A 26446-nucleotide genomic window follows, 5' to 3' on the forward strand; every position below is an offset into this window, starting at 1 on the left:
TTAAACCTGAAGTTTTGTCCCATGGACTCTCCACAGTCCTCTACATTCAAATTAAACTGTGCCTGTTACACATATGGGGATGGATGCTTTGAACAATGAGAGAAACTGGAGATGTAATAACAACAACAACAACAACAACAACAACAACAACAATAATAGTACCTTTACTTACAGTGTTTGTCACATGCTGAGCATGCTTCCTTGGAATGCTGTAGGAACACATTCTTTAAATTTTTTTTTTTCAACGTTTATTTATTTTTGGGATAGAGAGAGACAGAGCATGAACGGGGGAGGGGCAGAGAGAGAGGGAGACACAGAACCGGAAACAGGCTCCAGGCTCTGAGCCATCAGCCCAGAGCCCGACGCGGGGCTCGAACTCACGGACCGCGAGATCGTGACCTGGCTAAAGTCGGACACTTAACCGACTGCGCCACCCAGGCGCCCCAGGAACACATTCTTTAAAGGATTGCATCATGCTACAGTGGTTAAAAACTGAATTCAATCCTGGCTTTTCTATTTACTATCTCTGTTACTTTGGGCAAGTTGCTTAACCTCTCGATACCTTAGTTTCTTATCTGTAAAATTGGGGTTATAATAGGACGAACTTCGAAGGGGTTTTGTTCAAATTATATGAGTTAATATATGGAAGGGTCTTGGAACAGTGCCTAGCTTATAAGAAGAGGTATACGAGGAGTTATAAAATAAGTAAATATATATATAGACATTTCAGAAGCTATATGCAGAAATCAGACTTCTAAGTTCCTGAATATTCTTCCATCATTTTAGTCATTAATAACATTATTTAAATGTCCAATAAATCCTGATCTATTATTTTTATGTCAGGATTTTTTTTCTGCTTGTGCTTGAATATGCAAACTGGTGGCAATTTGCCTGTCAGCTTTTAATTTTTCAAAAATTTCTTTCCTTCAAGATATAATTTGACAAATCGCCTCACTTGGAATGGGAAAAAGAGAACCCGATGTTTTATTATTTGAAAATTATGAGTAATGTAAGTAATGCTTGCATAATTAGGAATCAGCCTTTTAGGACTATAGCTTTCCTTATGCTCACAGCAAATAACTTATGAATTGATTTTTCTTTATAACAGTACAAAATAGGAATCTGTAAGGACATAATAAATACCAAGATGAAATTTATGGTACCATATTAATATTAGGTTCTTAGATGTGATAGATCAACAGTAAGCTCTTTGTGGCTTTGCATAAAGATTGAATCACAGAGTAGAAAAAACCACTAGTATCTTTCATTTAACAAATATAATTGAGCATCTTTTAAAAGCTCTTCCTGACCTCCCGAGGCTAATCTCCCCTTTGTCTGTGACCCCTAAATAAATAACTTGCTCTGGAGATACTTATGTTTGGGAAAGGATTATAAAACACACACACCAGTAGCTATTACATAATGCAGTAAATAATCATCATAAGATGAGGACGAAGTGCAATAGATATCAAGAGAAGGAAAGGTTACTTTGAGTCCCAGGGATCAGATTTGACAGCTAAAATAGCTTTTAAAATGGGCTGGTATGGAAGTGTAGTTCATTAGCAATGTTATTAGATGAGAACATTTTAAGCAAAATGCAAGATGATAAACACAAAGATGAGAAACTTGAGAACATTTTGGAAGAATTAGAATTAGTTGTTGCCCAGATTATTTGGTGATTTTAGGGATGTTTTGGACCAAGAAGGCAGTTCAGACCTATATTATTATGTAGGACCTCTAGACATCCTCTCAAACTATTCTCATTATATAGTTTTCAAAGTTATTAACAAAATTATGCCAGGAATATGATTCTATGGTTTCTTTTGATAATATGTTATTGAAACATACAAGAAATATACACACACACACACACACACACACACACACACACACACCCCAACACAAAACACTTTACTGAACGGTATTTAAGGTAATTTTTAACTACTACCTCAGGCTTTTCTTTTATGGATTAAATTGTACTACTTTTTACTATTACATTTTATTCTACCTCCAAGGTCTTTTTTTTTTTTTTTTTTTCCATTTCATTAATTATTGTGATTGTTTTCAGTTAGACTGGGTCTGGTATATAGTTGATTTGGAAAATGCTGAGTGTAGCTTATTTACTGAAATTAGTGCTAATTTCTAACCTAAAATTTATCACCAGAAATTAATTGCTGGAGGAAACACTATAAAGGTCTAAAGACAGTTTCCAGAAGAGTACTTCTGTGACTATAAATGTCAGCTGATATGTGGAAAATACAGTGAGAAACCACAAAATATTTATATTCATCTGGATGGATACCTAGTGCCAGATACTAAGGAAACTATTTCAATAAAGACAAGTGTTTGGTTTTCTTGGCTGTGGACTTAATCAACTATATATGAAATACATGCAAATGAGATTCTTTGCTAGAAAGAAATAAGAGATTGGAAGAATACCTTTAAGTCTAATTCAAAATTTTGTAATTTTTTTCCTATTGCTAAAATACATTTAACATTGATGCTAACTAAGCCAGTCATATTCTCCCTTGACGCCTTCCTGAAATAGGACTCCCTTTATTTTATGTCTTCCTGCCCCCTGCCTTTTTTTTTTTTTTTTTTTTTCTGCCCAGTCTTTCTCTCACACAGGAAGAAGATAAGATTAGTAGTCCCTAGTATTCTGGTAATTGGTGTAAGGTGGGGCTGAAAGAAGAAGGGACAGGAAATTAATTCTTTACTCTTTTAGTAGCTAATACAATGTTGTGTTATTAGTTGTAACATAGCAGCCTAAAGAAGGCAGGTAATAAGGCCATTGTATTTTGTCCTAGTCAGATGTCATCTGGAGATCTAATTCTTGTTGCTGTATTTCAAAATACCTTGACAAATCTGAATTTATCAGAAGAAGGTTAAAAAAAAATGATGACCATGGTGTAAGCCATGATATATGAAATTAAGTAGAGATGTTTATCTCAGTTAAGAAGAGAATTATGGGGGATATGATAGCTGTCTTCAGATATTTGAATGGCTGTTATGTCAGAGAAAGTGCCACATTATTCCATTGTTTCCCAGAGGCTAGCTCTGGGAGAGCGATGTGACGTATTTCTTTGTGAGGTTATAAATTCCCTGCCACTGGAAGTTTTGAAGGAATAGTTAGATTTTTAGTTGGCAGCTTTGACTAAGTGACTTTTTAGTTTGGTTTGGATGTAAAATTTTGTTTTTTCAAAGTTGTGTATATTTTGTCTGCTGAATAGCCTATCTCCTTGGCTGTTTTTTGTTTTGTTTTGTTTTTTTCCATTTGGTAGAGTAAAAATTAATAGTATGCATTCACAACTTGAAAATAACCTCAAAGATAGGAAGAGTGGGGCTTGGGCCCTCCCTAAATAGCCCTGTACCTTTATTCAATTTCCTTTTCTTAAAGTTAGACCTGTCGACTTTTTTTCTCAGTTGAGTTATTTAAAGACATTTCAATTAAGGAAAAATTTGGCCTAGGGAGACCAGTTTTGCAGATAGGGAAATCACATTGTCAATGTCATTTGATTAATGCCTGAATGCGATATGCTGACCCTTTTTCTTTAAAGAAGGTCCTAATGATTCTGAAAAGAAAGCATTTAATTTTACCTTCTTTTGTCACAGGCAAGAGGAAACACAATCCTCTTAAGCAGTCATTAACTGACTACAGAATGTCAGTGGCACATAGGTTAGTTGAGTTCTATATAGCCAAGCCGAAGCCGTGCTTTATCTCTTAAAGTTAGTGTCCTTAGGATGAGTTCACACTACATGAAAACAATAATTCCCCTAGGCCAAAGAGAAACATAAATCTGCCAGAGATATCTGAGCTCTCTTCAAATTAGACCTGCCCACTGTTCCCCCGCCTTCATCTTTTGATATCTTTTCAAAAGATATTTTAATTAAGCCAAGTATGTGGAACTATATTTTGAGAACTCATTTCAAAGCCGTCATAAAATTTCTGAATTCCTCTTTGTAATATAGGCAGTGAAAAGGGAATGATATTTTGTTAAAAGGTTTCACAAATTTCTAAAGTAGTAAAATGTCATTTTTGAAATAGATGTAACATATTAAATATTTTCTTGTGCACACACAAAGACAAATCGTATGCCAGGATTTTGTAATATAATAAAGTAGTTTTCTGTCTTCAAATGGCCACCATTTATTTTTCTTAAAACATTGAGGTTTTATATTACTTAATATAAGACTATAATACTCAACGCTCAACCCTAAGGCTGAATCTGTCCAAGCACAGAGCTCAGCCATTTCTTTGTCTCTCTGCCTTGTACTACTTTGACAAGGGACACTGAAAGATCTACGTGGTCATCATTAATGGTAACTCTATTGTGAGAGTAACTCTCACAGGAAGAAGGCACAAATATCTGGGGCCTTCTGTGGCTCTGTCAGTTAAGCCTCCATCTTCGCCTCAGGTCATGACCTCACGGTCTGAGTTCTAGCCCCATGTCAGGCTCTGTGCTGATAGCTTAGAGCCTGGAGCCTGCTTCACATTCTGTGCCTCCCTCTTCCTGCCCCTCCCCCACCCACACTCTGTCTCTCTTTCCCAAAAAATAAACATTAACAATTTAAAAAAAAAGGCACAAATATCATACTATCCAATATATTTAAGAAGCATGTCACTGTAGATAGGCTGATGGCATAAAAAAGGATTATTTAAAAGCCTTATTTATAAAAAGTGAGTATTTTATATTGTGCATAGTATTATGAGCTCCTATTTATTTAATGAAATGTGGTCATTTATTTTGTTTCATGTTTCTATCACTATTCAAATGGAGTCTGATTATTCATTGCAATATTATTTGTGAGAGAGATACCCCTTAATCCATTGAAATATCATTCAGTAGAGTTAAATAAATTATGATATATCCTTAAAGTAAAACATTATTAAATACTGTCTATAGTCACTGAGTATATTGACACAGAAAACTACGTGCAAATACTAGTGTAAAAAGCAAGTTGTAGAACAGCACATGTTGTATAATCCTCTTTTTATTTATATTATAAATAAATATATGTATTCATATGTATATGAATTTTGCTTAAAAATTCAGTTTATGGTGAGTTTTTAATTGGTAATTTAGATGATTTAATAAATATACTTCTAATTCCTAATTCAAACCTTAACCCATTTGGACAAGGTTTTTTTTTTGTTTGTTTTGTTCTGTTTTGTTTTGTTTTTTTGCCAACCCCCTAATCAGAAAATCTCTTCTGACATTAACATTTTATGTGCAATGATTCTGTGGTTTCCTTAAGTGGATGCTGTCACTAAGATTTGTGTCAATATTGCTGGTCTATCCGGGATCTTTTAGTTTTTTGTTCTTTTGGTTTTAACAGATTTGCTTTTTGGATTAGCGCATTTGTCCAGACTTATGGAAATGACTTGAGGTTGAAGTGAGCAGTTTCCCACACATAAATAAAGCAGAAATCCATAGAACATGAGCCTGATGGTTTCAGCTTCTTTCTGTCAGTTGCTGTGAAGCAAAATAGTATGGGTGCTGTGACCATCTGAATGTCACATATGATGTGCAGGTAACCTTCACTGCATGGCTTTCCTAGTCACATTACAGAGCATTCTCATTGCAGAATTATTTTCTCTCTCCTATATTAAACTTTCAAAAAGGTTATGAATTAATTTTATTGGAAGTTGATAAATCTGAGCAATCATATACATATTAACTGCTAATCTACTTGATCCCTTTCAAGTTTCTTCTTTCCATTTATCCATGAATTTTCTTAGGATACCTTAGATTTAATTACCAACCCTTACTTTACGTGACTCAGAATGCTGTAAAAACAGCTGTTATATTCACTTACTGGACTTAAGTTTCTCATCTCTAAACTTAGATAGCTTTCCAAAAATATTTACTCAGTACCAATTATGTGCACTATACAAAATTAAAACATAACTGTTGGCCTAAAAGAAGTATAGTAGATAATGTCCAGCTTGCGAACAAGACTGTAAAATATTGCCATTTTGTTTCAAGCCAGCTTTAGCTTATAGTTTAAAAGTCAGTGAGGCGTGAAAGGGGACAACTACACAAATATGGAGACTAAAATAAATACTAAAGAATTAAGGATAGTGAGATGTGAATTGAGTCTACAGGGATGAGATGAATTTGGTTAGGGAGGGAGGACAAATGGAATAAACAAAGGATATTTGAGGACAATTGAATAGATACAGGAGATAGTGAATTATATTCCTTTGTAATGTCGAATCACCTAAAGATCTTTAGTACTTCCTTTAAGTAGGACCATGTATCCTAATTATGTCCCCAACGTCTCTTTAGTACACATTGGGAGATGAGTCATATTACTTCCCAGTTTCCCAATACTCTGGTTTAGTTTTGTAAATTGTGTATTTTTTTAACTCAGTGGTGAAAAAATGAAACTAAAGCTTCCATTCATTTTTTTATTATTTTTCCCATTTGTACCTCTTTCTAAAATGAGAAAATTGCAAATGCACTGCTAATTGCTATTAACATGATACACTGTATAAGTAGCTTGTGAAACCCATGTGAGCTATATTACTACTAAACATAGAAAGTGCATTTCGTGATGCTATTTTAATGAATCTATTTAATTAATAAGCTGTAGTTTGATGCTTTTTTGAGTTAGTTTAAAATCACACATTTGTTTTTTCATGAGATGATCAGATGGTCATTACAGTAACCATTGTCTTTTTAATTATTATTCTTTTTCTCTCCTGCCCCAAGAAAGTAAATCTGATTTATATAACTATATATAGCTATATAAGTTAGTATATATAGATCTATATAACTAAAACACAAATGAAGATGTAAGGCTTTCTCTTTGGTAAGTCTAGTAATGCAGCTTAATGAAACATCTGAATTTTATTGAGCAACATAGAGGAGTATATTAAATATTTATCCATGTTTTCTTTCTTTTGACAAATATTTCTTGAACTTACAACATTGTAGACACTATTTGAAAACTACAGTTTAATGGTAAGCAAAACAGTCACATCCCTGACCTCATGAAACTCCTAGTCTAATGGAAGAGACTAATAAACATATAAATATATACTTACATACTAACTGCATGTATACATACTTCTATGTACTCTATATTATTAACTATACTCAATAGATGCCGTTCTCCAAATTTAGCATCGAAATCAAATTGCACGTGAAAGACTGATAGAATAGAGAAGACTTTGTAATTCTCTGGACACTTTCAGTGCAAACACAAACACATTGTCTGTTGTTTCTCATTGTGACTGAAATATTCTGCAGTTCTGAGAGTGTAGAAACAACCAAATCATTTGCTGTCTGAAGTTTTTGGCCAGGAGAGAATAACATTCCTCTTCGTATTTTCACACAGAAGTTGATAATGGCAACCTGTAAGTCCTGAGGCATGTTCTCATTGGGCCATAGGCAAAAAATAAATAAATAAATAGATAAATAAATAAATAAATAATAAAGAAAGAATAAAAGAGAAAAACATATAAACCAAAACCTATCTCTGAAAACATCTCTGAATACTTCCAGAAACAACTCTACAACCTATTTAAATGATTGAGTTCATAGATTTGAAATGATAATTTACTCTTCTTTGCATTAATAATCATGCATACACACACACATTCACATTTACAGCATTAAACATCTGAGCAAGCATGAATAATCATACATAAATAAAGTTATTTTTACATCAGTGCAGTTGAATAGAATCTAAAACATTGTCAGAGTGTAAGAATATATATTTCTTATTTCTTTGATTATGGAAATAATGAATTACAGTGATAATTGCAAACTTGAAGAAGAATTATTTGAAGAACATATTTGGTACATAATTAATGAGATTTAGAATATAGCAAACAAAATGATCCATAAATCAATATGAATTAAGTAATATCCATATACAAAATAGATTATAATATGCTAAGAATTGTATTTTATTTCTTTCATAATGGGCTATTTGTATTTGAGGGTTGAGCCACACTGGTATAGAATTGTTTCTGGGGGCACCTGGGTGGCTCAGTTGGTTAAGTATCTAATTCTTGGTTTCGGCTCAGGTCATGATCTCGTCGTTTGTGAGATCAAGCCCCACATTAAGCTCTGTGCTGATGGTGTAGAGACTGCTTGGAATTCTTCCCTCCCTTGCTGCGCATCTCTCATGCTTGCTCACCCTCTCTCAAAATAAAAAAAAAGAAATTAATTAAATTAATTAATTAAATTTAAAAAAGAATTATTTTTGAATGTATGGAAATTCCATGCTATAAAAGTTTACTTAAAACACCCAAAGATAAGGGACGCCTGGGTGGCTCAGTCAGTTAAGCATCATACTTTGGCTTAAGCCATGATCTCTTGGTCTGTGAGTTCAAGCCCTGCCTCGGGCTCTGTGCTGACAGCTCAGAGCCTGGAGCCTGCTTCAGATTCTTCATCTCCCTCTCTCTCTGCTCCTCCCCTGCTCCCACTCTGTCTCTCTAAATTGATTAATTAATTAATTAATTAATGAGACTCAAGGATAAGGCCAACAAAAAACAGGAGATATAAGAATGTTGATACCATGTAGAGAGACTAAAGCCTATCCAGTGAAGAAGTATGTGTGTTTTGATATCATATGTGTATCAGGGTAATCCACAGCCTGTCGGGTTTGGGTAGTTATTGTCCTTGACATTGGGTCCTGTGGAACAAAGGAGAAAAGGAGGGAAGAAGGGAGGAAAGAAGGAAGTACACAGGTTGCCTTCTTCTCCTAAGTACTAACCCAGTTCATGAGCATGTACACTGCCAAACCATCCTGAAAAAACAGAGACCAACTTCAAAATTAGAGTAGGTTTATCATATCAAAACATGGGGCGGTGAGCTCTGTGGAACCATTTGGTGCTGAGAGCCCAGCTGCCCTCTGAAAGCACCGCCCAAGACTATATGTACTTTCCCTCTCACTGCCTCAGAGGTAGTTAATTCCTTATCTCTTCTAATGTATTTTAAATGGGAACAACAGAACAGGTTACAGTTGTGCAAAATGCCACTTAGTTGCAAATAGAACTCAACTAAAACTAGATAAACAATAAATTAGAAGTATTTTTCCTCAGAACTGAAAGTCCAGATTTGGGTAAGGATATGATTTAGTGCCTGAACCATATCATCAGTAAATTTCATTCTATTTTTCCATTCTGCCTTTGAGCAGGATTGGCTTCTTTATAAGGGTGACTCCCATTATGGTTGCAAAATGTCTGCCTGCTTACTTTTGGGGACATAGATTTCCTGTCTGTATCTAAAGGAAAGAGGGAGAGAGGGTTATTTCCAGGTGCTTTCCCAGAGGATTGAGGAAGCCTCCCTTCCAAGAGCCTCACCTCACCCAAACACATACAAACTTGACCTTACACATCATTATCCCCAAATGGGTCATATACTTACCTAGACGAATAATGGTGGCCAGGAAAATGGAAAAGGTTTACTTAGTTATGACTTACAAACTTCCCCTCTAAATCCACAGGAGAAGTCCTCTTCCCCCAAAGAATTGATGTAGATACCCAAATAAATCTGAAGATGATACAAGAGAAAGAGCATTGAAAGCTGATGAAACAACCCTAGTACACATTGCAAAGGGTTTCCTATAAGCCTGCTAATTTACTGCTTCAGTTCCGACAACTGAACCCATGGCTCTTTCCTACTGCAGCAAACTTTGATGGGTAGAGCCATCATTTCAACATTTAGTGTTTATAATAGTCACCTGCTGCACTTTTTAAAAATGCAGAAACTTGAGGGGCGCCTGGTTGGCTCAGTCGGTTAAGGGTCTGACTTTGGCTCAGGTCACGATCTTGTGGTTAGTAGTGAGTTTGAGCCTCGCGTCATGCTCTATACTGACAGCTCAGAGCCTGGAGCCTGCTTCACATTCTGTCTCCCTCTCTCTGCCCCTCCCCCACTCACGCTCTGTCTCTCTCTCTCTCTCTCTCTCTCTCTCTCTCTGTGTCTCTCTCAAAAGTAAATAAACATTAAAGAAATACATTTTAAAAATACAGAAACCTGAACTAACACCCAAATTCAAATTCAGTAGATCTGGAACATTTTAAGGAACACCCAAGGTGATCCTTTTATGGGCAATGAGAAGATCACATAGCTAAGTTCTCTACATCAGATACATATTTTTAGCGTCTCTTTTTTCCACTGTCACCATAATTTTCGTACATCCTTCTGCATTGTGCCAGGCAGAGTAATACAGAGTTACTTGTTTACTTTTGTTTTGCTTGGTGCATGTGTTTTTAATTTCCAGGGTTAAAGGAATTGCATGTGACAAAGACATATGTATTTTTTTGATTTGCTGATTTCATGAATTCTAAGAAGCAAATAGGACGAGTGAAAAATAACTTGGGTAGCATGACATTATCTTCTGTGGTAATCATTTCATCTGAATCTCACTAATTAAGCCACTAATGTCCACTTTGAGAATTATTTGTACTTTTGGAGCTCTAGCTGCCTCCCATTACTAGTTCACCATGTTTTGTCTGGATGCCTACACACAAAACATCTTTGCCAGAGAGAACTATGACAGTGAATTGATACTAATACTAACCCTTTTGTATGCACCTGTGTGTGTGTGTATGTGTGTGTTTTAATATAGTAGGAGTGTTGGTTAGTGACATCTTTATATTATGAGGAACCACTGTTATGGAGATATTGCATAGAAATAGAATTCAAGGCAGACTTGTGTATCTGCTGACTCTAACATGGTTAATCTGTTACAAAGATGTTTTTAGGTATTACAAGCTTACGTGGAGCTTAGTGCACTGCTTAGCCCAGAGGCTTTGGTTTTAAGACATTCTAATTGCCATGTCTTCTATAAATTTGGAATTGTCTTTGCTTCAGTGCTGGCTAGTTCTTTCCTAAAATGTCTTGCTTATCCATCTATAATGGAGGGATAAAATCTTAGCATTTCTAATCTCTCTTCCTTAGGCATCACATGCTTAGGATATTTTAACTGCATGCTTGGGATCTCACCTCCTGCATCTATCCCTGGGTTGTAAGAGACACAAAGAAGTTTCCCAGTCCCTTCATCCAGCTTTTTTCTCCCTTATACTTCTTTCTGAGTAAGATTATCAGATATCTAGCCAGTCTTCATTCCATGACCCTTTTCCCCCTTTTCCCTCTCTCTCTTAGTGGATACTCAATCAACACCTTGGGAGACAGGCATAGTGGACAGAGTTTGGTTTGAAAGCCACACTGACATGAGCTCAAATTCAAATTGACCTGAGACTAATTGCTCAGTCACTCTGAACCTCTGGATCGTCATCTATCAAATATGAGTCATTTTAATGTCATCATAGCTTTATAGAGTTCACACACATAAAGTGGCCAGCCTTGAGTGCTTTTATTTCCCCACTTTGAATCTCCAGACTTATACCAACAATGACCATCTAAGTCAGCACTTCTACAAGACTTTATGGTATTTTCCTAAAAGGGAATTCCTGGAAGCCACTGACAGTTTTCCTCTTTGAACATGTTATGTTAGATTTTGGACATAATAAAGCAACAAATGGCTTTTTAAATATTTACGTTCTCCACCCCATGCATGCCAACTCTGTTTGCTCTCTCTGTTCCTTTATGTGCCAAGGAGACAAGGCAAACAGTGAGAGGAAAATACTGTCAGGACACAAAGTAACCTTGTCTAAGGTGTACTCTGTGCAGATGGAAACTTAACGGAAAAGAGCGGAAACTGCTCCCTGGTTACACAGTGATACCTTGATTAACAAATCACCTGGGAACAAAGCTCCTTTATAAGCAATTCAGTTGAGTAAATTTTTATGTTAAAACTTCATGAATCAATTGAAATAGCACTGGCTGGTGTCATATAATTCAACGGTAATATTCAGAGTGAACTGAACTTGTGCACAGAGCAGAAATACCTTCTAACAGAGTGTGTCTGTTGGTGTGACGGTGAAGGGGTGGATTCTAGGCAAACTTGTGAAACAGTTGCAGATAAACTCTTGTTTTCACTCTTGCAACCACTGTGCTCCATCCTCCACATACGTGTAATAGTAGGTTCTTACCCTTGGAGTCTGCTCTTTAAAATTCCTCCCTTTTAAAACAGGAATCAGAATGATTCACACTTTGAGTTATGGTTCATGTTACCTTATATCGATGTTATTTAGCGATGTCTCAAACCTGGCTACAAGGTGGTACCATTGAAAGAGATTCTGACTTCATTGGTTTGAGGCAGGGCCCAGAGTTTGACTTTCTAATATAGATTCGCGGTTGTGAGCCACTGCTTTAGCATAAAACTGTATTTTCATACTGTGGCCTCTCCTTTTATAATATCCATGTTTATCCTTGTCTGGGCTGTAGAACACGTGTGTCAAACCACACAGGGTCACCCTTCACAGTGCCGGTTCTTGCGTGTAAATCACTGCTTCTGAATTTTGAAGCATGTGGTACCTGTGAGTTCAGTGTGTTTGTATGTAACCCCTATCTTATTTATAACTTCTACTTCATGGAGCAAAATTGTAATGCATTTTAATTTCTCTTTGCTAATAGAAAATTCCCACAAAGTGGTGATGGTGGGATATTCATATGTTATTTACAATTTATATTTTCAAATAATATTATTTATGATAATTATAATTTCCAATCAAACTAAATAAAGTCAGTCTTATTTGCAGAAAGGAAGGGAAAGCAAGTTCAGACAACTGAGTGGTCTTTTCTAATAAATATGTATCTTAGAAGATAAAAGTGTATAAATGTCCCTTTAATGTAAACTCTCATTAACTTGTCATTATCCAGTTATCTCATGACAGATTTCTAATGTATTCACAAAATGACAAATCAGGAGCTTGTAGTCTTTGTTTGAAAATGCAAAGTATATTTATCTTCAATTTCAATCTCTCTCTCTCTCTCTCTCTCTTTCCCCAACCTCACCCCACCCCACCCTCTCCCTGTCCTCGTCTTTTTTCCTCTTATCATAGCATCAGATGAAGAAGAGCCAACGTCAGCAGGTAAAGTTCCTTTTGTTGCTAAGATTATTTCTATGTAATTTAATGCTGTTAACAATAGTCCCTTCACCCTTTGAAGTGTATTTTTTCTCAGTTTTCAACCAGGAAACTAGCACAGTTTTATTTACTGACTTTTTTTTAATTTCTTGGACCCATTATACCACCCCAGATTAAATGATGTTAGTTATAAGCTTTAAATTCAAAGAAAAAGAATTGAAAATGAACTGTCACAGAGGGAAACATAATGTAAAATATCACATCAACATTAAAGAATAAGGAAAATGGAGGGCACCTGGGTGGTTCAGTTGGTTGAGTGCTCGACTTCAGCTCAGGTCATGATCTCATGGTTCCTGAGTCCAAGCCCCATATTGGGCTCACTGCTGTGAGCCTGTCAGCATAGAGCACCCTCAAGATCCCCTGTCCCCCTCTCTTTGCCCCTCTCCCACTTGTGCTTTCCCAAAAATAAATACTAAATAAAAAAGAATAAGGAAAATGAGAAAATAAAAATATTAAGAAAAATGTCAAAAAGTAATATGAGGAGAAAAACTAAAATGATAAAATGCAGAAAAATAATAAAATGAGAATAAAAAAAGAGGAAAATGATAAAAAAGTACTTTTAGAAATATGATCTTCCCTGATAGAATAGTGCATTATCAAATATATAACTGGCACTGAACATGTTATTCATTTAAGTTTAAGGGTAAAAACCACATTGTTGCCTCAAACACTCACTGTATTTAAAACCAAATTTTTACAGTTATAAATTAATGATACTGAAATCTGGCATCATAACTCTGCTGGTCATCCAGTTAATCAGTATTAATCAAGCACAGGCTCAGGTTTGAAGTAGTTACTCCTTCATAGTAACTTCTATGTAACTATAGTACTTCAGAGTAACTACTGTGAAGAATACTAATGGTAGAGAAGGCATTGTGTTTCCAACTTGGTTCCAGGACAATGGGATGGATCAAAGAGAAATGCCAGGAGCCTAAAGACCAGGCACATTTGTAGGGATAAAGTAGGCAGCACAGCTCTTGTGATTAGCAATAAATAAAAGGCCCAGGCTAGCCAATCAGCAGTATCAGGAAAAAGGAGTCAATGTCCTGAGATGCAGGGGTTAGAGACTGGTCAGAAGAGGAAAACCAGACCCTAGCACTAGATTCCTTCTTAGGCAAGTAACTGAGGAAAGCAGTTGGGCCTGAGAGACAAGAGCAGAAAATGGTCACTGAAACCAATGGACAAAAGGCAACTTAGTTTTATAGGAAGGTGGCGGGGAGCTAGCGCAATTATTGGAACTTAGGTACAAGGTAGGGCCATTTTGATTCATAGACAGAATTTATTTCAACTAGTATGAGACTTCCTCATTTCTACCTTCCTCCAAAAGTGGCTGGGTGGGCATTTTTACCTTTAAGAGTAAAATCAGAAGATCAAAAATTCAATGGAAGGAAATGGAATAGACATCTAACAAATACCTTTGATAAACCCTGAGGATACTGTATTGTATGATACTCTTTATGATTATACTTCCCTTAAGAATGGAATCACAGAATTAGATAAACTCTCAATTATTCCATTTTCATATTATCATTCGTTTGCAGTCTGATTTGGATAAGAACTCCCTATCATTGTCTCCCAGTCTGGTCAGTATTGCGTAGCCTCTTTTTAGGAGCAACCTAATCACATGACTCAAGAGCAAACTCATCTGTTGATATGACTCCTCTGCTGACATGAGTCTTTTCCCTAGTTTCTGACTTCTTTTTGCCCTACTTGAGGCATTAGTGTTTACAGGGTTGCCCAGAGAGTGCATTTGTCAGCGTTAGTTTTCTCTTTGTATCAGTCCTCACTGGCATCTCTGCTTTCCTAGCCCACCCTAATTCCTCTTCCTTACTTCCCACCCCTTGCTTTTTTGCCTGCCAAACAATTTTGGTGCCATTGCAGAAGAATTATTCATTTTGTATGATGAAGATTAATTTTAGCCTAATGTAAATGATATTTAAGTATAATATAACTATTTCTTGGTGTAATTTCATTATTCTAAAGTTATTTTGATAATTTACCTACTAAGAAGGTCTTTTGGTAATTGCAACTGAATGTTTTTTCTCCAAATATTTATTTTACTTTAGAGTGATATGAACATCTTGGAATTTAAATTACGGTTGAAAAATATTTTTGTCTTCAGATATGAGCAGATGTTTTTCTAGTGATTTTAACACAGACTTTTACAACAGAACAAATGTACTCTTAAGGAATATTTTAACCAAATAATTTCACATACAGGTTGGCACTGAAAAAAATTTGTCGTTTAGGAAAGCAGGCACTCCTATATAAAAACTGCCAGCGGGAATTAAATGTTTTCCTTTTAATTATATCGATGTATATAATAAAAAGAGTATTATTGTATAGTTGTATTAAAACTTTTGACAAAGTATTTATTATGAGATTTCTAAAAACTTGATTTTATAAGGAAAATGGGAAGTGGATTATGATTATTTTAGTCCTTTTTGGTACCATTTACTACAAGTTTTTTCAGCAGTTATTTTTCTTAAATGAATATTTATTATCTGTTTATGTGCCTTTTTCAGTAGTATTTATCAAAATATATCTTTTATTTAAAACTGTTAGTCAGAATATATTTATTTCATATATAGTTAATAATTTTCTCTACTCTTATCTTCTTCTGCTAACAGAATTTATCTAGAATAATCTTTCCTAACCTCAGACTCATTTTATGGTCCTTTATTTTATATTTCTTTCCTGGTATTTCTTTATACTGCTTAAATTATCAATGAAATGCTATCTTTTATTTGGTCCCAAATTTTACCTGAATTAAACTTTTATATGTTCCCACATGCTATTTTTGATATCTTAATCCGACTTATATTCTTCTTTCAAATCAGATTCACAGCATAATTGGATAGTAACTCTTTCAAATACATTCTTTAATTTCTTTAAATTAAATAATTTTAATGTTTTTGTTAGGAGATCTGCTACTCCTCAAAATTCAGTATGAGAAGAAATAATAAAGTAAGTGGGGATGTTGCAGGTTCCTATTAGTTATGAATGTATGAATTATTAATTAAGAATAAATCTTATTTTAAGAAAAATCTATACATGATCTATTAGTGTAGGTCCCTAGAAGATACTACTACTGAATGATACTATGTATTAAATGGTTGTTGGGGCGCCTGGGTGATTCATTCCATTGAGTGTCCAACTTTGACTCAGGCCATGATCTCAGTTCGTGAGTTTAAGCCCTGAATCGGACTCTGTGCTGACAGCTCAGAGCCTGCAGGGAGCCTGCTTCGGATTCTGTGTCTCCCTCTCTCTCTCTGCCCTTCCTCTGCTCACATTCTGTCTCTCTCAAAAATAAATAAACATTAAAAAAATGCCTGTGATGTCTGGGTACTGTATAACAAATCTAAGTTATTTTTACCCCACAGGTACACACAATTGTATTAATTATAATTCCATAATGTGACAAATTCTCATTGTTCAGAACTGTTTCTAAAGAGAATAATAGGTTTCTATCTTGAATAACACACAGTATGAAAAAAATCAGAAAGATAGATAATATAACTCAGAAAATGAATGAGATATTAGATAGTATTTTACTTACATTATAATGCTACAAAATGATAGAGGCTTTTCTCTTTACAATAGAGCCTATTTGAGCCTATATTCCCATATCATTCTGTTTATAATATTTTTATTCTTTATCCTGTTTTCAGTTATTTTTTTCAAATATCCCTAATTTCTCTTATTGGAACTTCTAAACTGCCACACACACAAAAAAGCAAGCACTTAAAATAACTACTTTTTTTGTGTTATTTTGTGGAGGGGGTGCATATTCCATCACATCTGCATTTCTCCTTATGGGGATATGTCCTGCTATTGAATGTAGAGCGTCTGCTTGCTAATCGTTCAGCTCCGAGTGTTCTGATGGGGTGTGTTAGTCTAGAGGAGCATGTATGGTAGCATCTGAGTTACTAGGGCAGCCTCACTGACACCTGTTTCAGGAACTATTGAAAGCTTTTATTTATCTTCGTTGAATCTTATGTTCAGATATTTAAACATCTTATTTCAATGAGTATAAAGAAATCTATGAACTATACAAATAAAAATTTCTTCAAACTAGGTTGTATGCCAAGATCTAATTACAAACTAGTGAGATACATATTTTTAGAGTGGCCACACAGACTCTGTACCTTCAACGGAGTCACCTTTACAGGTGACACATGCAAGCCAATTATGTTGCTATTGCCCAGATAGTTTTTGGAAGCTCTCTTTTGAAATTTCCTTCAGAATCCTCTCATGACATTATAGTCTCAGAAGTGTGATACTATACTCGTCAGACTTTGGCCTGATAAATGTGCATTCAAAAACAATGTTGGGGCGCCTGGGTGGCTCAGTCAGTTGGGTCATGACTTCGGCTCAGGTCATGATCTCACAGTTCGTGAGTTCCAGCCCCAAGTGCGTCGGGCTGTGCGCTGACAGCTCGGAGCCTGGAGCCTGCTTCAGATTCTGTGTCTCCTTCTATCTCTGCCCCTCCCCCACTTGTGCTCTGTCTCTCTCTGTCTCTCTCTGTCTCTCAAAAATAAATAAATGTAAAGAAAAATAAAAAACAATTATTCACAAATATTAAGAATGTGTGTGTGTATCTGTGCAAGTGAAATACAGATCAGTTTACAACTTTGAAATGAAGTCAGTTTGCAACTTTTGAAAGGTGATACATAATATTTAGATTAAATTTCATAAAATAACACTCTTTAATAAAGTTAAGTCAGTGGCCGTTTCCCACTCTGTTGCACAAATCCAATTTTCATTTATCTTTTCTTTATATTTCATAATCAGTAGAGGCTTTATAAACTGATTATACCATTTGTCTGTGTCCTTTAAAATATTAAGACATCTACATTAGAAAATTGACTGCTACAAATGAGCTTATCTATATAAAATTTAATTTATTAACTATAAGGTATATAAAATCAAGCTCATTCTCACATAAATTTCCTCATTCCTCTTAATTTATCTTGTCTTACTAGCTGTTATTTTAACTCTCTACAAATACCATTTATTCTTCAAATTGATGAAGTAATTACAAGAATAACAGGGCCACAAATAAAAAACATTATTGAATGGGATCAAAATCAGTGAAAAAATGACACAGTGGAAATCTTGTAGCTATACAGTAGATCAGAAGCTAAAATTAAAACCACAACTTACTGTTTTTGTTCCTGTCACCTCAGAAACAGAGCTTAATTCTTTTTCTTCTCTTGCCTAAGGAGAGATTTTTAATTGCTTTGTCACTTTTTTGTAACATTAAAGAAGGGGACTAGGTTTGTGCTTATATAAAAGTAGCTCTTAATACTGAACTAACTCATAATGACAAAAAATTATAATTAGAAAATATGGAATTTTCCATGAATGTAAAAGATAAAGTCTTTTTATCAGTCAGCTGTGTTAAACACTAAACTACAAAAGCCACACTGTTCTTTACACATTTGTAAAGTTAAAATTTCGTCATTTACTTAATGCAAAACTCCATTTGTGGCCTATTAATATCTGATCCCACTTGGTAGTGATGATAAATATTGCTTCCTGGATACAGTAGTTTATAATAAACTTATTGTGATCTCTGTGATGCCCATCAGAGATGAAGAGTGTAGTGATGAGGCACGCCAGGGCATCATCATTTCCACTGGTTCCTTCTAAATATTTTAATATGTTTAATCTTTCTTTTTTAAAGTTTATTTATTTATTTGAAAGGTGGGGGTGAGGGGCAGAGAGAGAGGGAGAGAGAGAATCCCAAGCAGGCTCTGTGCTGTCAGTGCAGAGTCCGATGCAGGCCTCGATCTCACAAACTGTGAGATCATGACCTGAGCCGAACCAAGAGTCAGACGCTTAACTAACGGAGCCACCCAGGTGCCCCAGTATGTTTACTCTTTCAAAACATCAGTTTGGTCACTGAGGAAGTACACCCGAGAACACTACTTATCTACATACATAATAGAACACTGCCTAGTAGTGTAAGGATTTATAACTATGGTTTTATATATACAAATATGTATTTATGATTTGATACACAAACCATATATATATGCTTATATAGATAAGCCATGTGTATGTATATATCTTTGTAGCTAAGCACAATACACAAGTGGTAACATTTTTCTCTAACTTTTGAAATATTCAGCTTTGGCCCTATGAAAGCTTTCCTGCTGTGTATGGTGAATTTTGTGATTTTTCTTAACTATGCTATAGATTTCTTTTAGATATCTTTCCTGTTTTCTTATGAAACATAATTCTGCATGGCTGACTATGCTCAATTATTCTTCAACTCATACATTTTGAAAAGGAGTAATATCTTACCATATTATTCTCTAATGAACAAGAGTTGCTTTTGCATTCTGATCTTAGCACTTTATTTCCTTGGGGTCTGAAATAGAGCTTCACATTCTCTTTTTTGTTCGCCTTATATTTGTTACAAATTTTCTCCTTTTTTTATATGGACATATTTTCTCTCTAGTGCCTGGAGCAACTATACTAATTATTTTATCAAGTATATTCTTATTCATAAAGATATGCTAAGCAGGCTTAAATATTAAAAACATATATAAAAACCAAAAAGTTTATTGCTATGATCTCTAAAAACCAGAAGTCTTAGTTGCAGATTTTTAGTGGAATAAGGAATAAATTATTACTTCTAAAGATTTAGCTTTATCCAGTTTACTGAGGCATTAATGAAAAGACCAAATAAAGCTGCTTTTTTTTTTTTTAGTGAGACAAAACTTTCTTATTGATAGATGTGTGATAATGATATTGAACTGGGAGGAAAAATTAGTTGTTATTTAATTCTCTGTTTTATGTAGATAGTATTTTTTTCTTATTTTCACGAAGATAAACTTCACTGTAGTGTAAGATCATCATACCAGTAGAGAATTTGGGAATTTTTTATTCCATATCTTTTTCTTTAGACAAGTTTAAGAAGTAAGTTATCAAAAAGGCAAAATAATATATTTGTAAATCTGTGAATATAGATACAGTGACATAATTTATCATCTTTCCCCCAAAAATACAAATCTTGACTTGAAATAAAGTTAAAATATTGTCAAGAAATATGTAACAAAAATTCCTCATAGTATAACTTGAAGATATAATTTCTTCAATAGTATATGTTAATATCTAGCAATGCATGCATTCTAAAAACAGTTACTGTGTGACATGCTTTTGGTACATTCAATTCAATGTTACTTGAATAATATGAGATTTTATTAGCTCCCACAGAATTAATAATGAGTAGTCCAATGATGTCACTAAAAATCTGAGTTTTGTTTTTCTTTCCTCATCTTTTTGTTCTGTCTTCTGTGGTATAAAATTTATCTTCATTTTCATACAGGTTTCCCTTGGGGTGGTGATAGGTCTTCCAAAAGCCACTGTGGCTGTATGTATCTTTATCCATGGTCCAGAGAAGACAAAGAAAACAAAAGTCCTGAGATCCACCCTGGGGCACCTGGGTGGCCCACTTGGTTAAGCATCTGACTCTTAATCTTAGCATAGGTCTTGATTTTAGGGTCATGAGTTCAAGCTCCACCTTGGGCTCTACGCTGGGCTGGATACCACTTAAAAAAAAAAAAAAAAAAGACTGCTGAGATCCACTGTAATTGGACAGGCTTAGATCTCTTCTGCCATCCCTAAAACAACCAGCCAATCAAACCCTTCCCTTGGAGCATAAGGTTGATTTCTGCTTTCTGTTAGGATCAGGAGCTAAGGGGCAGATACATGAATAATAATCATGGTACTGTTTTGGAAGAGAAAGGTGGAAATACATACTAGGTTAATGATCAGGGAAGCCAATAAAAAGTAACCATTGTAATACCTCTTTGTCATTTTAAACTACTTGCTTAGTTTTTCTTTTACATTTTGGTATGTTTTTCAGGTTATTGTATAAAAACTCTCAGGAGAACTGCAAGCCCAATTGTTGAGAAATACACTTAGTACACATCTCAGTCATACTAAAGTCTGTATTCATATTTGCACTGTTATACATCATGACTTTTAAAATCTCAACTTCACTGTATACTTTATTTTTCTCTCATGTGCTTAAAAATGTATGCTTACCAAAACTGTGTGTATCTATTATCTGTATTGAACTTTCTATTTTGCTTTAATGATCTGTTTCTATAGAAACACCTAACTTTACTCAGCTCTAGTTCTTACATGCTACTGACATAATCTTCCTCTCTCACATTTCAAAAAATGACAGTTATATTAAATTTCATTGTCCCGAAAATTTCTAAGAGTATTAGATACTGTCATTACTTAGCTTAACCCAGGATGATATTATCTTATTATAGATAAACATTTTTATCATGAACTTATAGTCAAAACATAATAATTTTATATTTAGAATATTAGAAAATGGCCATTCAAATTTAGTCAACTTTTTAAGCTTGGTGAAAAAAAAATGTGACTTAATCTTTGCATGCATGTTGCTACAGCTTCAAACATTCAACTTTTTGTAACTCACTTCCATCATAATGTTGCAGAATAACTCCAGTGGTATAAATAAATTTTTTATTTAGTGTCTGTAGATATTTCATATTATTTCAATTAATAAGGTAGATTTTGTGCTATCAACGTTTAGGATTCTGGGAGAAAAACCAAAACTGAAACCCAAGTTAATATTAAACTCAAATACTGAAAAAGCATCAAATTTTAAAAAATGGTAATAGAGGCATTCAGTTGGAAATGGAGAGTGTATCAGTCAGGATTCTCCAGAGAAGTAGAACTCTGTGTGTGTGTGTGTGTGTGTGTGTGTGTGTGCGCGCGCGTGTGCGCACGCGTGTGTGCATGTGTGTAAATACATAAAATATATGATTTAAAGAGATTTATATTAAGGAATTGAGGCCAATTCAGCTGGAAACTCAGGCACAATTTTTATGTTACATTCTTGAGGCAAAGTTTTATTCAAGGAAACTTCAAGTTTTGCTCTTAAGACCTTCAACTGATTGGATGAAGCCCATCCACATTATGGAGGGTAATCTATAAAATCAACTGATTGTAGACATATACAAAATATCTTCCCAGCAACGTCTAGACTACTATGTGGTCAAGCAACTGGACTCCATAGTTGAGCCAAGTTGACACATAAAATATAACCATCACAGAGAGCAAGTGAAAATTATGTCAATGTAAAATATTTTAATTCTCAATAAATCTATTTCAGGAGAAACAGATAAAGCATAATTTCTAATGTTTAATAATGTGCTCGTTGCTCTACTAGCTGTATAGACTTAGACTTTGAGTTTCTTTAATTTTTAATCCTCCCTACATTGGATGGATTTATCTTTAAGGCCATCTCCATTTTCTGGGCCATTTTTTTTCCATCTCAAGTTTCACCTCAAAATTTCATACAAATAAAGCACTCAGAAATATTAATTTAAAATTCCAGGGTTTTGTTCGTTCAAGGAAGGCATTAAACTTTCTGGTTCATGGGTAAGATAAAGCCCTCCATGGACTTGCAGGCCTAAACCTGTGATTTTATCTTCAGATGCATAGCCATCTCCTGCTTATAAAGTATTTTCATAGCTTTAATTTTCATCATCTGTAAAATGGGATAATAATAGTGCCCACCTTAGAAGTTTGCTGTAAGGATCAAACATAATGATACATTAAAGCGCTTCCCACTTGATGCCCATCCTACAACATGACAGGGAATCTAAATGTTTTTGCTTTCATTATCATAAGGGTTGTTTGCCTTATTATTATTATTGTTGTTTTGATTATGATTATTTTTCAGGCAATCTGTGGCGTGTTCTATGTACAGTATTTTATTTAATTTTCACAATAAAGCAATACAGCTTAAAGATAAAATACATCTATATCTCTATATCTATCTGTCAATGGATTGATCCATTTATATTTCTACTTAAAGAGGAGGACATTCAATTTTAAAGCATGAAGAAATATGCCCAAAGTTATATAATAAACAAGTAACAGAAGCAAGATTCAAATTCAAGTTTCCCTAAGACAACTTGTGCTTATTCTACTTCAGCAAACTCTGCCTTTTTATTCACTTATAGTTTTAAATAACATATATTTCTTTCAGTTGTGAAAGTAATACATAGCTATTCAAATTTTATGCATATATTATAAAACGGAACCTAATAGCGTGCAAAATATTACCTATAATTTTAAATGATGGTCTGATTAGTATAGTAATTCATGGACCTTGTGGACATTTTTTTAAAAGAATAAAATAGGAAATGAAAATCTGAGTGCCTCTATCCATATTCAATATTTGCATTTTAAAAGATATTCTGCTTTAATCTAGCAGTTCTTACAGTCTTCTTCATCCCAATGGCTGGGGATAGAAATTGCATATAATTTGTACCCTTCTACATTACCTCCCGGGATACATTTTCTAAGACCACCACCCTGTCCTTTCTTTTCTGTAAAACCAACACAAATCCTGGGCACAGTCTACAATAGACAGGGCTGTGCACTCACAGATCCACCATCTGATGGCTTCTCCTGCAGGTATCTGCCTGACTGCCTCATCACATCTTTCCTGTCTTGATCCAAAGATATCTTCTCAGGGAGGCCTTCTCTTTGTCTCTAAAAAGGTTACTCCTTCTCCACCTTGTCAGATCTCCTAGTATGTAGCTCCTACATATACAGCTTCTTTATTGTCTATCCAGGCTGAATATTAACTTCTGAGGCTTAAAACTTTTTGGTCTATTTTATTCACTACTGAATCTCTAGCTACTATAGCAGATGTTTGGTATATGGTAGATGCTTAATAAATACTTGTAGTATGATTGGATTAATTAATAAAGTCAGCCATACTGATTTTGTGCTAATTTCAAAGCACTGTCAACCCAAGAACATACACAGTTCTTCCTGTCAAATGAAACAGAGGGCTGATAATAGATGTATTTCCCCATTTAAGAAATTAATAAATAAAAGTGACACTAATGATTTGCTAAGAATCTTAAAGATGCTTTAAAATTACTAAAATCCCTTGACATTGGTCTTTGTTTTTCTGCTTTTGTTGAAATAGAATAAATGTGTTTTTCTTGGTAATTCTTTCAGTGTGGTGTCCTAACAATGTTAGTAATTTAGCCATAGTTAGTAATTACTATATGGAAAATGCAGCAGTGATATTAAGAAGTCTCAAACCTGACAACAACCACAATCCACTGCTGGGCATGGGCAGGAGACTGGGTGGCTCAGGGCAAGGAGGCGGAATGCAGGGCCCTGCACAATGGGCCGGGCAGGCCTGTGGGACCACTGGCTTCCTGAGATTGGACTCCAAGAGGAATGTGCAGGTACCTGCCGTTGTTTAGTATAATCACTTAGTCATGATCTCGTTGTTATTGATTCCTATTTTCTTAAACTCACAGGCATCTTCAGGAAATATTTTTTAAAGTTGCATGGACAGTAGATTTTTTAAGTCTTTGAATAGCACATTTAAAAATAAACTGTACCTGGGCATAGTATATTTGGGGGATACACTTAAAAAAGAGATATTTACCCAAAGAAAACCTTCAACTGCTAGAATTCACCAAGATTTAGAGATTCATTTCCTATTTATTCAGCTTCTCTAAACAGGAGTCTAAATGAGAAATATTCACTATTTTGTCTTCAATTTAAGGAATATGTTTAACGTGATATCCATATATATTCCTATCTGATTTTCTCCTTCTCCAGACATAAATCTAAACAAGAAAATATGCAGTATTTTTCATCTAATTTAAACAATATCCAGTATTTTTATCCAATTTAAATAACATTGTTGGTTGTTTCAAACACATACTAGATGCGAACCAAACCATAAGAGACTCTTAAAAACTGAGAACAAACTGAGGGTTGATGGGGGGTGGGAAGGAGGGGAGGGTGGATGATTGGTATTGAGGAGGGCACCTGTTGGGATGAGTACTGGGTGTTGTATGGAAACCAATTTGACAATAAATTTCATGTTAAAAAAAAAAAGAAAAAAAAGGCATGAACAATCCAGTTCTTAAAACATTAAAACAAGGAATAAAACCCATTGTACATATCAGCCAGTGGTTTGTGCCAAAGCTTTAAATATTGTACAGAGGACACGTGATGTCTGTCTGAGACAGAGTCCCTGAAATGAATACATCCCATAACTTCGTGCTTAGAAATGGATTAGGAGGGGCGCCTGGGTGGCGCAGTCGGTTAAGCGTCCGACTTCAGCCAGGTCACGATCTCGCGGTCCGTGAGTTCGAGCCCCGAGTCAGGCTCTGGGCTGATGGCTCAGAGCCTGGAGCCTGTTTCCGATTCTGTGTCTCCCTCTCTCTCTGCCCCTCCCCCGTTCATGCTCTGTCTCTCTCTGTCCCAAAAATAAATAAACGTTGAAAAAAAAAATCATTAAAAGAAAAAAAAAAAGAAATGGATTAGGAGGAAATATGCAAGTACTAAGCTACTAATACAAGCAAAGCTAAGGTAAGAATAATTGGAAAGTGAACAGATAGGGCTGTTTCCCTCAGAATTATAGCATTCTGCACCTTCACCTATCTAAACACATTGTTTTACACTAAGTTTTATTTATACAATTCTCAAGAAAACACTGAAAATTCTGATGCATTTTGAGTTCCTATGATACATCAATCTTTAGTCTGATATTCTTTAGGCAGAATACTCAAGGAATTTGTCTACCTTTTGAGATTGCTGAGAATCCGTAGAGCTATAGAAATGGGAGAAAAGCATATTTTTAAGTAACTTGAGTTTTCAGACATGATTTTATTTTCAGTGTCTTTTATGTCTGTCATCCAATTACTCTGTGATCCCTGACACTTGGGTGGGTGGTAGGAGCTTGAGAGATAAAACTATTGATTCTCAGTAATTTTATTCTTATTCTGGAAATGAGTGAGCCAAGAAAAGCTGGTCCCTTAAGGCATTCTTTCATTTTACTCATGAAACCTGTACCTGGTTTTTATGACCCATCATGCCATGCTTCTTCTCCCTAGGAGATACCAGCCCCCTCTGTTCCAAGTCATACATGCTGTGCTCATCTCACTTCAAAGCTTTATTTCACATTTGTCTGTTGAGCATGCTTTTCTTTCCCTTTCATATCTCTAAAACCTATCTCTCTTTCACACTCATGAGGTGTGCAGAGGCTATAGTTTCTGTCCTTAAAGGGATTTGAGTTCCTTTATTCCTTTATTATGTACTGGATGTGCATTAGAGTTGTTTTTCCACTTAGGCTGGGGACTCACTCTTGACTGTGACTCAGTCCCTGTATTGCATTGCCAACATGCTGAATATAATCAGGGATGAATACCTGGGCCATGATCAATAGACAATATCATAAAAAAATATTACCACTGGGGAACCTAGGTAGCTCAGTCGGTTAAGCTTTCGACTTCACCTCTGGTCGTATAGTTCTTGAGTTCGAACCCCGCATCGGGCTCTCTGATGTCAGCATGGAGCCTGCTTCAGATCCCCAATCTCTCTCTCTCTCTCTCT

The 26446-nt window shown here is 35.1% G+C and overlaps 1 protein-coding gene across 2 annotated transcripts in view; it reads left to right on the plus strand.

Annotated features, from left to right (window-relative positions):
• The window catches only part of EDIL3 (EGF like and discoidin domains 3), a 427380-nt gene that overhangs the window by 135997 nt on the left and 264937 nt on the right, over window positions 1-26446 (plus strand). Inside the window, exon 3 of one of the 2 annotated variants that reach the window (XM_086697323.1) lies at window positions 12926-12955. The exons of the other annotated variant lie outside the window; for it this stretch is intronic. Within the exon in view, the coding sequence (XP_086553449.1) occupies window positions 12926-12955 (30 nt within the window). The remainder of the gene's footprint in view (window positions 1-12925; window positions 12956-26446) is intronic. 2 annotated transcript variants of the gene reach the window in all.

The sequence above is a fragment of the Puma concolor genome, chromosome A1, assembly GCF_028749965.1.
Source record: "Puma concolor isolate L17-30 chromosome A1, mPumCon1.1.hap2, whole genome shotgun sequence".
Taxonomy (NCBI): Eukaryota; Metazoa; Chordata; class Mammalia; order Carnivora; family Felidae; genus Puma; species Puma concolor.